This window comes from Rhinatrema bivittatum, chromosome 1 (genome assembly GCF_901001135.1).
Source record: "Rhinatrema bivittatum chromosome 1, aRhiBiv1.1, whole genome shotgun sequence".
NCBI classification, from domain to species: Eukaryota; Metazoa; Chordata; class Amphibia; order Gymnophiona; family Rhinatrematidae; genus Rhinatrema; species Rhinatrema bivittatum.
Window position 1 is genome coordinate 212498482 of NC_042615.1, and position 16290 is coordinate 212514771.

Here is a 16290-nt window from a genome sequence, read left to right on the forward strand (position 1 = left end):
ATAACAGCATATGTCACACACCCTTCTAAGATTGGGGAAAAAAGGATTGGTCCCGATTGTATAAATTTAGCATTGACACTCTGCAGTCACCTTAAAATGACATTTAATAATGTCGTGCAGGTTCTGGGTTAGTCTACTTAAGCATGTAGAAATAAAGGTCACCTAGCAAGTTGTGAGTGAGACCTGTTTGTCAGACCAGCCTCAAGCATGTGATCAGCTACTGTGAGCGATGCTCCCTTTATCAGGTCGGTGCAGAATGAGCTAAGAAGGTCGCCTGAATGTACAAGTAACTTGTAAGTTGTATTAGATTGTGTGGGGTTTTTGTTTTTTTTTTCCCAAAGCTGTAATGAGTTGCAAAGTAAAAGGATGAAGGAGGTGATATATTTAGAGAGGGGTGAGAGAGTTCAGGAAGACAAGACAAACTGCAGAATTTAGAGCTATGTAGAGATCGGTAGTGAGTGAAAAAACCCCAATTCTCTATTTAATAGAAATATTTAAAAATGAAATGGGTTAATATTATCTATTTAAGTAAAACAGAAATCATTGCTTTAGACTCCAGAGACAAGTTGTTTGTTTTTGGGTTTGTTTTTTAAAGTTTGCGCCCCCACCACCTGCTTTAAAACAAAATTGTAAACATTTCTAACAGGAGATCAAAGACGTCAGTAAGCACTTTTATAGGGCACCACACAGATGCCGTTGTGTCTAGGAGATTGATAGACTGCAAGCTTGTAATAACTTTTGTTAACCTCCCCCTCCAGGATTTATGTATTTATTTAAATCTATCGCATCCTTCTCAGGTTTAAGCAGGGACTCTATTACCTGTACAACTTCTTAGGTCAGCTGTATGTTTCTGTAGGGAAGGGGGTGCCAGGTGAATTTAGCGCCTGTCTGAGGTGCCAGATATCTAAATAGCTACCAGTATGAGTGAGGCTGTTGTCCAAACATTTGACCAGCCAGGTCCCCCTGCATAGCTTGCCAGACAGACCAGACTATGTGAGCACATGCGTTTCTGCTGGGGCTTCTAGTAAACCAACTCTCAGAATTCCCCCCCCCCCCCCCCCCAAATTATAAGGATCCTTCTGACTCCACCAGTGGGGTACATTTAATCTGGGTTCTAATAATTGTCTAGCTTTTGGAAAAATAGAAAGCCCTCTACGTGTGCTTACATTGAACTAGATGTACTAAAAGAGGTTTTTCCCATTTTGTCTGAGAAAATGCGTAGTTATATCTGGCTCATTGGGGCCAATGCAAACAATCCGTGTGAAAAACGGGCGCTCAGCACCTCTCCTGGGCCCTAGATTGAATATTTAAATGAGGGGTTGCGCTGCCAAGGAGGCGCTAGGGACAAATGTGCACTCCTAGCACCTCCTTGGCAGCGGGCGCCCAGGGAGAGGTGGCTGTCAGCAGGTTAGGAAAACTGATCCTCCGTTTTACAAGCATCCATTTTCCTAACCTGTGCACAGCCATGGGTTTGGAAAATGGACGCTCGTTAATGGAGCATCCCTATTCCTAACCTGACCAGGGCTCACTTTTTTTTTTTTTTTTTAAACATTTTGATTCCTCCAACTTAATATTGCCACGATATTAAGTTGGATGGTGTATAGAAAAGCAATATTTTCTGCTTTTCTGTGCACTTTTCTGAGTGTAAAAATATGCGGGTCGGGTGCAATTTTTTTTTCTTTATCTGGGGAAAACAGCTAATAGCTTCATAAACATGCATTTGCATATGATGAGTGCAATTAGTTTTGTGGAGGGTTGGACGCGCTAAGCCACTTCTAGCATAAGGTGATGTGGGCGCGCATCCAAAACACGTTAAACAGTGCGCTCGGCCCCGTTGTGTGTGATTCCTGATGATTTTTCTCTCATTTTGGCTTCATTGATTTATGGTCTATTAAATTGTAAATTTATTGGGATAGGGTCTTGGATAGGGTGGCACAGTCGCCAACCCCAACCAAACATGCAGAAGCAGTATGGCGTCATCCTCTTTGCTCTCTCCCTGCCACTTTTTGCACATTGTCTACTTGTCGGACGATGCCATTAGGGAGAGCTGCCAAATGAAAGCCGTTGGAAATAGGGCAAAAATGTTACCACCCTGTAACTATGCTCCCGCTCCCTGACCTGTGTCCTTCCGGGTTACCTTCCATTACAGAAAATGCTTGGAAAAAATATTTGTATGCAAAATGCTCTCTTCTAACAACTGAGCCTTGCACGCCCTACCCTCCTTCACAGAATCCAGAGTGTACCTGGTTGGAATCCGGATTGTGCAGTACTGGGAATGGGGGAGCTGTGGCGGGTGACGGTTTGCTCTCTTGCTGCCTCATTCCCTTTAATCTTCCTGGCTCTCCCCCTTCCGCTTTCCATCTGTCTCCCTCATCCGTCTTCTGCTTTTTCTTCCTCCCTTTCCCCCTCTCCATCTCTCGTTTCTTCCTTCTTGTCCTTCCACCTTATATTCCACTCCTTGCATCTGTCCCCTCCCATCTCTTGCTTGTTCCCCCTCCTCTCTCTCCATTCTTCTCCCTTTCGCTGGCAGCAGGAGGGGCTGTTCCTTAAGAGGTGGATTTTAAAAGCCCGGTGTGTGCTAGAATCGGGAGTTGTGCATGCCTGTAGGACGTGCATGCGCCCAGCGGATTTTAATAAGCCTCTTGCATGTGCGCACATCTCCCGATGCGTGAATATCTCACTTTGATTCAAAAAGGAGCAATTGTGTAGGGCGGGGCATGGGCATTCCAGGGCGGAGCCAAGAGATGTGTTCACAAATGTACGCTGAAGTGTGCTATGGAGCAGGTATAAGTTTAAAAAGAAAAAAACCAGCCATCCCTGAGAGGTTTAAAGGGTCCGGGGTAACTGGAGGGGATGGGACATGCAGGCTTTTAAACAAAGGGGTCATGGAGGACCTAGCTCTATGCTGAGTAAACTGGAGGAAGTGGTGAAACTGGTCATGGCGTGGACGCGTGGCGGTTATGAAATTCTCCCAATTGCGTGGCTCATACCAGGATGTGCGAGGCTGCGCGTGCCTAGTTGCAGAATAGGGCGCACACATAAGCACGCCCAGGCTATTTTATAAAATACGTGCGCATGTGCTCGTATGTTACAATATCCGCATCCCAGGTTGCACTCCGATGCAGGTGCTTCAGTGCGCGCTCGCCCACTAGGTCTGCGCAGAATCGCGCTCTTCAAAAGTGCAGCTCTACCGCCATTTGGTGGCAGTCATGGGATGGCTGGACAGCAGTGAGGGTAGGGAGGCTCCAAATTGTAAAAATACTGTTTTGACTAATGCAAGTTAAGAAAAACAATATCCTTTTTTTCTTGGATTTATTAAAGTACTTGGAATAAAAACTTGCTTTTTTAATAATATAACCACTGCAATCATTGTCTTAGCTCTGTTGGAAATGAACAATATCATAGAAACGCAACAATCTGGTTACATGAAGAATTATTAATGATCAGGAAATGCTCATTTTGATAGACCAATAACATTTTAAATTTAGTTTTGTTTTTTAAATTTTGTAATAGTAATGTTCTGCTTTCTGGAATCACAGCCCTTCCCCTGTCTGTCGCTATTGCCTATGTAACTTGTGTTCTTTTTTTTTTTGTACCCCTTCCACCAATGTTTAAATGCATATTTAACTTGGGGGGAAAACAAAATTGGAAATTGGTGTACAAAATGTTTTTATTCCATTTGTACATTTTATTAATGTTAAGGGTAGCCCTGTCTGGGAAAACTCGTTGATGTAAACATGCAATGAAGGAGGCAAATTGCAGGAACCATTCTGCTGTGGTGGTGCTGGGGGGTTCCGGCAGAGGTTTGGTGCTCTTTGATCATTTCAAATACAGCATTTTGATTATGGTTTCTTTTTGTAGGAATTTGTTTGCTAGGAAAAAAAGCTGCACGGTGGAAAAACGAAATGAGTTGGGCTGGAAGTTGTTTGGAAAAGTGCCCCTGCGAGAGTCGCTCCAGAAAGATCCAAAGAAAATACAAAAGGTATTTGCTTCCACTGTGTACATTTCGTGGCTGCCTCGCTAGATAATCAAACCACGTTCATAAAGCCTTTCGCTTTTGTACATGTTTGTCCCCCCCCGGATTTGGCGCTACACTTCTCTTGAACTACTTACGTTTTTTCTGGTCCCTTTGTAAAAGATTTTAGTTTGATTTTAAGCATAAGAAAATGCAAATGTCATAATTTCCTTCATGTGCCAATGATCCCTTCTTCAAAAGAAATAATAAATTGGCAGCTGGACGCAGTCATGTCGTAGACTAGAATCTCAAATTATATGAACCCTGATTAATATAACATGTAACTTATATAGATTCAAAAAGACCTGTTATATGGATGTCAAGGATGATGGGAAATCTGAGTGTACCTTCATACGATGCTGTACTTAATACAGTTTTGATGAAAACTGGGGTACCTAATGATTTTTAAAGCCTTTGCATAGGCTTATAGTCACGATAGCCGTATTAAGTACAGCATCGTATGAAGGTACACTCAGATTTCCCATCATCCTTGACATCCATATAACAGGTCTTTTTGAATCTGTAGATTAGAATCTGGCATACGTTAAGGAAGAAAATGTTGAGAGAAGACTTGTCGGCAGCACTTGTTGGGGCCGAAGAGAAGCCTGTCAGGATCTGCTGCCGCAGGGGAACCAAGAGGTCCTGTTGCTCGAGAACATGGGCGCTGGCAATGAGATCAGCATCTTTGGCGTCTCAGGACCGCAGACTAGCAGGAAAGAGGTAAAGAGAGCAACAGCGGCAGAGCCGCTGCAAGCAGGTACTGAGCCAGAACTGAAGTGGAAAAAAAAAAATCCATTTGTTGCAGAGATTTTGCAAGCGAGGATGCTGCAAAAGAAATATTCAGGTCACAGCTCTCTGACCAGCTCCCTTCTTTTACGCCTGGTTTTATTTTAGCATGGATGTTTCTGGCATACTGAATAATTAGGTCAGGGGTGGCCAACTCCAGTCCTCGAGAGCCACAGCCCAGGCCAACTCCAGTCAGGATATCCACGGTGAATAGGCAGGTATGCAAAGCTATCTCATGCGTATTCACTGTGGATATCTTGAAAACCTGGCCTATTTGTGGCTCTCAAAGTTGGCCACCCCTGAATTAGGGCTATCTGGATGGCTGCGGGCCACCTATGGCAAGCTGAGCCACTCCTGGTTTTGCCCCATTGCATGCATGGACTTGTGCTCTAATAAAAACTGGACTTCAAGAATGAGCTCAGCCTGTTATAGATGACATGGATCCATCTAATAACAGCAATCATGATATGCTGTATCGATGTGTGAATGCTGAAATGCAGGGCAGACCATTAAACACATTTGCTTACATGTTCTAGCAAACAATTCCAGTCTTTAAATTAGCAGCCAAACAAACCTGGATGTGTGTTCTCTTTACATTGTGAATGATAGTCCGGTGGGAAAGCAGGTAGTATTGTGAGGTATAGGGCCACTACTTGAGTTAGATGTGAAAGATGGCAGGTATTTGGTGGCAGTCCAAAGTATTTACTGCTTGTAGAACCTTCTGCCCAGAGAGAATTTCTTTAAAAAAAAAAAAAAGCTTAAGAATTTTTTTTCTTCTTGGCATATCTTTTCTTTGAAGGACTAGTAGACTTTTTCTATGATCAAACTTGCAGTGTTGGAACTGCTTGAGTGATGGCCACATCCCATTTTCCATCGCAAATTAACACAGAAAAAAGCTGTCCCAGCAGCCCGTTGTCACTGAAATGTATTCTGGACTTGAAGGCCAATGAGAGATTTCTATTTTTAAGTCTGTTGCCTAACAGTGGGGCAGTGGGTGAAACACTGGCAGCCCCCCCTTTTTTTTTTTTTTTTTTTTTACAGGTGAGCCTTCTCTTCCCTCACTAGCTGCCCTTCTCCCCGAGACTGAATCTTCCCCCCACCACGGTAGTGCTGCTTGTACCACCTTTTGTCATTCTCACTCTGAGAATTTATGATTAGTTTGAGAAAAGCTGCCTATCTTCTGTTTTGTTTGCTTTGGCGTGCCTTGGCTAGGAAACAACTGAATAATTCAATAAGTTCTTGGAAATCTTACTTCCTCTGGTAAAGTCTGTGTAACATTAGATATTTGAGTGGGGATCCTGTGAATTCTTAAATATCAAATTCTGTAAGTAAACAGAATCTGAATACCAGTGTGATGTAAGTTAACATGTTGAGGCTTTTCTCCAAGCAATACTACTTCAGCTTCCTGCTCTTCGGTTTCTGTGTATTTTCTGTACATGTTTAGCTGTTACTAGTTTTAAGTAACCAACAAGACTTAGAAGTTATTTTTGAAGATGGTTTTAGCTGAACAATCATGCTGTTACGCTGGAACCTATTGTTGTATTCTTGAGGATGACATCATTTGTGTTAGGATAAAAATTGCAAAAGGGAACCATAATAACATTCAACAAAACTTTATTACAAATTTTACAAAATTCAAATATAAATTTAAGGATGTGTTAATACATATTTGTATATGTGATTGAACTCTGAAGACTGCCCCCAAACAGTGTTAGATAGTAATAGCATAAAACCATCACTCAATTGCATAAAGAACTATCATGCACCAGTCATGTATCCACACCACATACATCCACGTTCACACCGATTCAAGATCACAGCAATTCAGTATTGATCAAGGAGGTAACTGCTTTTACACTCTGAAATCTTTCACGGAAACATTTTTAAAACCTCACTTGACAAACGTTCAGTTTGCTCTAAAGATATCAGTTATAAAAATAGATAAATTCTGGTCTTTATCTGGTTTTCATATGCTAAAAAGATAGTCATTCCTTTTTTTTTTTTTTTTTTTGAGGGGCCCTTGAGTTCGATTCATTTTTATTTCATTTTCTTATTCTTTCCTTTGTCTTCTAGCTACTATCCAGGTCTTTATTTAAGTTTTTATATACCATCTTCTCCAATAGGTTGATTGTAGCGGTTTACAAAATTACATACACAAAATACAATCAAGTTAAAACAAATGTTACAAAAACTAAAAATGATACAATAAAATATAATAAAATTAATAGTTAACTAATACTTTCTTCTGAGGGATCACTAGCAAAGCTGTAACTGCTTTCGGGAGGAATACCGCACTCCGATGATAGAATTGGTGTGAGTTATACAATCTTGTTCTATATGACATCAATATCAAAAGCTTTCTTAAATAGAAATGTTTTAAAGTTGCATTTAAATGTTTTTAAATCTGCACAAACTTGTAGGACATCAGGCAGAGCATTCCGAAGTAAAGGGCACTTGGAGTATCTTGTGTGCTCCTGCACTTTTTTTTTTCTCTTTCCCTTTTTACCTTTCCTGACTTCCTGCAGTCTGAAGTTTTGCGCTGCCTCCTGATGAAATTGCAGGCCGCATCTCTATTTGTAGTCTCCTGGAATTCCCCGAGACTCCTAGAGCTTGTTTATAGGACTTGTTTTTTCTTTTGCTTTAGGTGCTTTCTGAGGACATCCAGCCTTTTGACCCAAATTAGTTTCTGCTCTGCTGCCGCCGACACCCCGCTGTCTCTGCCCTTGACCACATCACTCCTGTCCGGTTTTGGCTTTCTTACCTGTATCTGTATAGAAATGTTATGTCAAAAACCGAGCTGCTAGCACTGGTGGGTTTGATTCCTGGTTGGGCTTGGGTTTCCACGATGGCAGCGTTCACAGCCTTTGGGGGGAGGGGGGCGAGGGAGTCATTCCCACCATGATGACTGGGAGGCACTCTCTGCAGTGACTGGGGGGATATAAAACATGGGAGAAATTCCCAGCTAGTTGCAAACCATCCCAGCCTTGGTTCCAGCTAAACTGGAAGTACAAAGAAGCAGGAGGAAACTGCTGGGTCAAACTTTAAAAAAAAAAAAAAAAAAACCCCAAAAAAACTGAGCTGCTCTTCTTCCTTCAATGCTCCCTGCCTTCTCCATGCTTCAGCGCCGCTGTCCTTCCGTTCCTCCGTGCCTATTTCCATAGTCCCGCTTGACAGTTTCTTCTCCTTGCCCCTTCCCTCATAAATAGCCAAGTCCTACTCTTTCCATCTTCAGTGTAGCTGGAGCCCTCATCCCGTGTCCTGAGCAGCCTCCTTGATGATTGCAGCCTTTTTCTTACCACTGTCTTCCTCTGAGAACCTGTAAATATGTCCATTCCTTCTCTTTTTTTTTCATCCTCTTACCTTTTGTAAATCTGAAGCTCTTCCTTCCTCTGGCCTCCTTGCACTCCGTCCCTTAGCGTGCAGGTCTCCTTTGCTTCTGAGAAGCATTGGGTGCACGTCCATGAAAGGAACCCTTTAAGGTCCCGGGGTAGAACTAGCGGGTTTTAGATTTGTACCTACAGTTCAACAAAGCCCCCCCCCCCCCCCCCCCTTAACTAAATCCTCCTTCCTTTTCCTGTGACTTTTGCAATTACATTTTTGGATCAATTAGATACATAGAAATGAAGGCAAATAAAAAGTTGCAGGTGAAGACCTTTTCATGGGAACAACTTAAGACATCTCAAACTAGCTCTAATTTAAGCAAAAACTGAAAACATGGCTTTTCCTACAGGCTTATACTTAACCCTTACGCTCTCCTCTCTCCCTCACTCCTACAGCCTTGCCCACTAATGTACTTAAATGTATATCCCCTTTTTCTTTCTCACCACACCTAACTTTTTGTTGGCAATTATTCATATCGATCGTATATCAATTGTATATAAGACTTCTATCCCATTTCTTTCTCTCATACCCAGCTTTTCTCTTTTCCAATTGTGTTTTATAAAATTCATTCTGTTTATTTATAGACTTATAAATTCAGTGAGATAACAATTTGCTTTGTACCACTATATTATTTTTCCCTTTCATTGTTCCACTGTTCTCTCCCCTCCCCCCCCCCCAGTTAACAAGTTTATTGTAAAGCACTATTGCATATGTTCGTTAATAAGTTTATTGTAAAGCACTATTGCATATGTTCGTTAACAAGTTTATTGTAAAGTTTATTGTTTATTGTAAATATTTATTGTAAAGCACTGTTGCACATGTTCATTCTATTTGGCACAGCTGCAATGTTTCTGTTAATTGTGAACCAATGTGAGGTTACTAAACAAATGTCTGTATATAAAAACTGCAAATAAATAAATAGCTTTCAGTAGCTGTTCTTCCTACATCAGGTTTTGCTTTGAAGGGAGATAGGGATTGTCTCTATAGTTTTATGCCTTCACAAACATTTAAGATGTCTGCAGATTTCCCAAATGTTTTGTAAAAATTTAGAGAGAGAGTATTTTTTTCTTGTTGGGACTTCGCATAATTTTGGTGTGGAAAGGAAATGTAACGTACACTCAGTTCAGGCCGTTGCTTTTCAGAATCAGCTGGAAAGGAAGGGTGTTTTTTTTTTTGAAGAGAGCCAGGATACCTTGGAGATTGAAACTTATTGGATCAACAAAAAGAAATAACATCCACATAATTTGTTTTTATTGACCCGATAAAAGAGATTGCATGCATCCTCTTTTTCCTGTGACAGCAACAAAACCTATTAATTGTGAAAGGAGCTGTTGTATCTGCTCTAGTAGTGTTCCCCAGTGACAGATACTGTGTGTGTTCGTTCCTTGGCACTCGGACTGCAAAAGACTCTTCGGGATCTGCTGTGAATTTTGTGGGAGCATTTCTGAGGTCTCCTGACACACAAGCTCTTCAGATCCAGTTCCCAAGATGTTTAAGAGGCTGGAAAGTTACTGCTCCCATCAGAGCTGTGATACCTCTAAATGCTGCCAACTTTTTTTTTTTTCTGAAATCTGTGAAATTAAGTAAACTGCTTCCAGCACATGTCCAGGAGGGCTTCGGCCTGCTGTTGAAGCCTACGGATAGCCCTTTTTGTTTTGTTTAAATGAGTTTATCTGACTTCTCCTGTGCACTCTAAATGAAGAGCATACGGGATCTGTAAAGTCACTGCTCTTCATATGGATGTATTAATTCTTTCACCATGAAAGTGAACCAATCGGAACCTCATATACTCCTATGAGGTCTCCGAAGCTCTCTTACTACATCATCTTTCTTGGTTCTTTAAGAGATGTCACAACCTGCAGAATCTTGCTAAGTTTAAAGGTGACACCAAAGAAATACTGTTTCTAAAGTACTAGCCGTTAAGCCCGTAACAACGGGCTACATTAAAAATTTTGTTTTTCGGTCCATTTCCTTCCCCCTCATTCTCCCTCCCACCTCCTCCTCATTCTCCTTCCCCCTCCCCTCCCCCATTCTCCCTCCCACCTCTATTCTCCCTCCCACTCCTTCTCACCTCACTCTCTCCTCCCTCCCCTCAGTTGCTCCCCTCCTCTCCCAGCTCATTCACAACCCCTTCGGGTGGTGCGCTGCCGCCGCTGCTACTACGGGTCCTCGCCACCGCCGCTACGTGTCCTCCCAGCGCCATTTTTGTCAACAGGCAAACTCTGGCCAACGTGCTCGCCCGTGCATGCGCGGTAGAGCTGCTCTCCACTGCGCATTTGCGGGCCGTCGGTCAGAGCCCATTTATAAGGTAGATACCTAGTAGAAATGACATTGAGTCTGGATAGCTGGCTGCCTTCCCAGAAGTTTTACAGTTAGCAAAATGCACGTGCTTTCAGTTACAAAAGGAGTCCAGATCTGCGCTTGACTTTCCCTGCTCCCTCCTCCCCTCAAATAATACATGAACAGGTATTGGAGATATAAAAGGCCGCAGTTTATTTCACCAACCCGAGCCCGTACAATATACTTGTGGCTGACAACATTACCCCCCCTCCACCCCCTTCCGATTCTGTTCTTGTTACTCACCACCACGTCCCAGTGGTAAACAATTTGCCCCCTTACTTTACCCCGCCTCGTCCCAGCAATGGTAAACCCTGGTCATTGAGCTTTAGCCCCTAGCTCTTTAGACCTTTTCGTGGAGCAGCCCCCCCCCCCCCATCCCATGTCAATTAACAAATAATTTATACACAACATTAAACTTGGGCTCGGGTTTCCTCCTCCACTGCCACAAATTCAGAGGAACAGATGTGTATTTATCAACAGTACAGCATTTATAAAACAGGGAGGGATGCCAAAACCCCCGCTCAGATTGCGCGCCCTCCCTCGCTCGTCTGCCACGTTAAGCCTCCGACCGTTCCTAGCCCTAACCAATAGCAACGCCGCGATTTCGAATCGCTGGCGACTTGCTATTGACTCCCGCCTTTCTGCTCCCTTCCTCCTTATCCACTCCCCCTTCCCAAACCCGGCCTGCGTGCGCCTCTACTTTTGTTACAGCTATGCGCCGCGCCGCTGCTCATATAAAGTGAAAAAATCCTCAGCAGTGTAAGCGTCGGATTTTCCATTCTGTGTTTTAAAGTTGCTAGTTTTCTAGGGCTGGTCACGTGTGTGTTTTGTTTAGGTATTTCTGATCACTTTGCTCCTGTTTAAGACTAAGTTTAATGCAGCAATGCTTATTGTACAGTTCACTGCCACTCCCTACTCCTGCTGCTTTCAAGCTGCAAGAATGCCTTATCCTGTCTTTTTCTAGGTTAGCAAAGCTATACTCAGAAAATAAACACAGCCTGGCATGTGTTTTTGTTTCTGTATTGTTTCAAGGTATGAAACATTTCTTGCAAGATAAATCTTCCAGGGCTCAGGGTGCACACACTGCAGTGTGGTGAAGATGAGACTGGCCAAGAAAGAACAATTCTTGCCGACTTCTGACGAGTGCATGTCTAATAGCTCTGTTGGTTGTGGGGGGAAACTATGGGCTTTGATAACGCTCGTTAGAAATTAATTCACAAAGGGATTTGGAAGTAAGCAGCCAGGCTGAAGTATAAGTGAGGAATCTTAGCTGAGCTGGCGTCCCTGCCCGTTCAGCTGTGATGTACAGTGCCGCGTCATCGTCAGGCCAAAGCAATGGGGAATGAACACACCCCTTCAGGGAAGGGAAGGTTACTTTTTCTTGCCTTTTTGGATTTTCAGCTGCTGGGGTTTGAACTTTAAGACTCAGCAGACAAAGATGCAGCTTTTGTTTTAAGGGTCCAATGGTGATGACCGCCTCATTTCGTTCTGGAGTGTGTGGTCCATGTAACCCAGCATGGTGGAACCAGGTGTTCCATAACAATTTTGAGGACCCTTGCTGAGTAACAGGGACTCCTGTGTGAATTTAATTTGGTTTCCATTCTAGCTGTCATGGCTAGTCAGCCACTTCAGAGCACATTATATTTAAGTACTGTAATTATTTCCCGGACCTAGAGGGCTTTGTCAAAACTATCACAATCCGGGCACTCCATGGACTCCCCAGGCTAGGTTCATTAGAAAGGAAACACACACAGCGACTCTGGCAACATTTATTTTATTTACGTATATGTAAGGAGATAGCAGAACTTCTATAAGCTAATCTATTTCAGACATCACAAACCTTATATCAGTTTAGATCATTTATTAATAATCACTACTACTAAATTAGTATTCAGCTGATAACTGGATCAATGAACTTCTGGGTGGTCTTACCCTACAACATGATATATTCCATCTAAGATAAAAACTGATTTAGTCCAATAGCAGCTCCATTAACTATGTGCATTTCTAGCAGTTTCTTTATCTTATGAAGAATAATGTTGTTCTTATGTCTTTGCTTTTCTAAACATTTTACTGCTGACAGTAAGCAAATTCTATGAGATCTGCGCAGTGAGCTTTAGCTTGACATTGGAGAAAGCATCAACAAGCCAAAGGCCAGCTTTCTAAAATTCTACAGATTACAATCTAAGGGCCTCATTTACTAAGCATTTTTCCCATAGACACAGAATGGGAGAAAGCCTTAGTAAACCGAGCCCTTTTTTTGCACAAGAGGCAATGAAGACTGGCTTGACTTGATCAAAGTTACAAGGAGTGTCAGTGGAATTAGTATGTGGCTGTCAGTAGACCAGTAGTCCTTGCCTAAAAGCTTAAGGCCCCTGCAAACTAAACCTGGAACCCCTTTGTATGTGTTCAGGACCCTCAGATGTTCAAGACCTAATCCTGCAAGTTCAGTCACCAGGAAGGGAGTTGAAGAGTGAAACTCTCTTCATTCTGACTCCCATGTTAACTTGGGGGAATGCCAACATCTTGCTCTACTTCTAGCCTGATATCCTTCTGGTGCTGGCATCTATGGACTGCGAGCAAATATCTTTTCTGTATTAGCTGTTGAGAAGGATTCAGGATCCCTTAATCCATATGCCTTAATTTTTCTGGGATTTCCAAGTAATTAAGCCATGTAGTCTGCAAGGCTTCACTTAGAAAATTTGTCTCCAGGAAGTAACTTGCTTTACAGGTGTCATCTGTCTTGCCGCATGAGTATGCTATGCGTCTACTGTGAAATTTCATATGGATTGGATTTGCAAATATTCCTCTACTGTGAAATAAAGCAGACTACTGCTACTGAAGTTAGCTAGTCTTACTTACTGCAGTTGGCTCACCACTGTGTGGTTTTTCTTGGTTCAATTTTCTGTGTGGTTTTTCTTGGTTCAGTTATCAGTCAGTTTCTGGGTGGATAACCTCCAAAATCTGAGATCTGGTCAACCTTAAATAGTAACTGTTTCACCCCTTGTCCACTACTATGAACCGTAGAACCTGTGTCAAAGAACTTAACCCTAACACTGGCTTTATCCATAACCCCAAAGAGCAATTGCACACAGTCAGTTTGCAAGATAGAAATTGAGTGTGCCAGCATGTATAGGAGCTATTTCTCTATGCTTGTACAGCGCTGCTTATGTCGTGTAGTGCTGTAGAAATGTTTAGTAGTAGTATTTCATATAATTTTGCTTCTGTCAAATGTCGCATTATTTATATTGTCGTTAAATGTTTAAAAAATGCAGCCTGTCCCTCTGCTTATTAATTCAAGAAGGTGCACAGCTACAGTAAACAAGGAAATTGTCAAGTACCTTTACATTTTCTTTTTCTAGTAAAACATATGAATGTCTGAACTTTTATTTATTTATTTTTTTGCAGTTGAGGTGAGAATGGAAACGAGCAGGTTGATACAAAGCTTTATTTCATGGAAATGTCTGTCAATTACTGTGCAAGTCAGGGGAAATCTCTGAATGCAGAAGTGCTTTCTTTACAGTTTTGTTTGGGTTTTTATATACAAGGGGCTGTACTTCTGATTTTGAAAGGTCCTTTGCCATACCATCTTTGCATATTTCTTAAATGTATCCAGTAAAAAGGGATCTCAGTCTGCAGAGTTTCAGGTTTTAAATCTAAATGATACGTGGTGGTCTTCTGCCCTTTTAATGAGGTGCTCTGCCTAATTATTTTATGCCTATCTTCCTTATAATTAGTACAAAAGTACTTTTAAGAATAATTTTTGGGAATTCAATTATAAATTTGCTGCCAGTGCACTTTTTTCCAGATTCTTCTCATTTCTAGCCCTGCTGCTTTTTAAGGATGGAAAGTTCTGCCATGGCAAATGCATGTGACAGAAACAGAGCCGCATGCAGCCCCAGGCATGACTCTCAGATTAAAACTGAAGGAAAACTAAAGCCGGAGCAAAGAATTATAGAAAACTTGTGGAGCTGAAGAAAAACACCGTAACATTTTTAGGCATGTCTAGAGAGGAGGCACTGGTGCTTAAAAAAAAATTCTACTTATGTGTTTTCGTATATAAATAAATCTTCATTCTTCATGGGACTAATGACAGTAGCATCTTCCCAGTTTAGGATCTACCCCCATTGCTGATAGTCTGGGTGTGAGGTGCAGAAGAGGAGAGCAGGGCTTGGATGATATTTCCAAGATTTAGGACTCTCATTATAAAGCACTTTGTATCCCTTAAGCATAAGGATATATCTTCATGTTTAGATACCATTTGATTCAATTTGATTTATATTCAAGTGATTTGTCAGAGGCTGTAGGCATTGATCGGTTTGTCCATAAGCTGCATTGATAAGGATAGATTTATCACAGACTTTAAACTGTGTTCTGACTTTCCGTGGAAGATCCTGTAATATAAAAGTCCTGGGGGAATTCTGCGCTACTGTGGGGCACAGAATTTGCGCAGAATTCACCCCCCCCAAGTGTATCCACACGCATAACTCCATGCACGGGCAAGTTCCTAAGCCCTACACGTGCACAAATAATGGCACCGCCATCCAAGAAAGCCAAGGGGCCCTTCCTTTTCCCAGCCTGCCACTTAAGAGACGCACAGCCAACAGTGCAAACAGAACCAGGGAGAACCAAATCAAGATCCTCTACAGCCAGGAGAGGGATCCAGTACCACTGATGATGGCATCCCGGACCTAAATATTTCCAACTTGGCGCCTCCACAGGAAAATTCCTCCAGGGCTACCACTACAACTCCTCATGAGATCAACATGGATCCAGGAACCTTCTCCTGGGTGGAATTTTTCAAAGGGCTGCAAACCTTTGTCCAGGCACAACCAGCCCCTGCTGCCCACCTGACTCAAACCCAGCCGGAAGCACAAGCCCTTCCCGGCACCTCCCGGGCTTCTCAAGACATGCCTCGCCTAATCAAGAGCCTCTCTGATGGGGATCCAGATACCTCATAGGATGAAACCAACTCCCTCGAAGGGAAACCAATTCCCCCAGGGATGGAGCCCTACCGGGCCATGCTCCGATTCTTCCACAAGGATGAATTACCAACTCTAGTGTCCCAGACTATGAAGACACTGGGTCTTCCAGGCAGGGAGTCCACAGCAGAACCAAAGAAGAATCCCATGTTGGTGTACCTCCGTAAGGCCTCATGCAATTTCCCTATTTTGGAGCCCATTAAGGAACTGATTGACCTGGAATGGAATGCTCCAGAGGCCACTTTCAAAGGGGGGAGGGCTCTAGAAGCTATACCCACTGGAACCCACAGCTAAGGAACTTCTACGTTTCCCCAAAGTGGGTGCTATGATCTGTGCCGTCTCAAAACGCACTACAATCCCAGTGGAGGGAGGAGCGACACTGAAGGACGCCCAGGATAGAAGCCTGGAAGCCATCCTTAAGCAGTCCTTTGATTTATCAGCAATGACGCTACAAATTGCTTCCTGCTGCGCATTAGTGGCACATTCCTGTTTGATCCTCACCAGAGAAGCAACCATGCTCGGAGAAGCGATGGAGCCTGCGGTCTCCTTCCTCCCGATGCTACTGCAGACCTCATGCGCACCTCATCCAGGGGTGTCGCAGCTGCAGTGGCAGCAAGAAGACAATTATGGCTCCGAAATTGGTAGTCTGACGCGACTTCCAAAGCTTCCTGCGATTTGCGATACTGGGCCATCATTATCAATTCCGAGCGCTACCCTTCGGACTAGCTACCACCCCAAGAACCTTCACCAAAATCATGGTGGTGGGGTGGCAGCACTGAGGGAAGA

At 42.9% G+C, this 16290-nt stretch overlaps 1 protein-coding gene across 1 annotated transcript in view; it reads left to right on the forward strand.

Annotated features, from left to right (window-relative positions):
- TBC1D14 (TBC1 domain family member 14) overlaps positions 1-16290 on the forward strand; it is a 229332-nt gene that overhangs the window by 98458 nt on the left and 114584 nt on the right. The window contains 1 exon segment of the mRNA XM_029591586.1: positions 3862-3982. Coding sequence (XP_029447446.1) covers positions 3862-3982 — 121 coding nt within the window.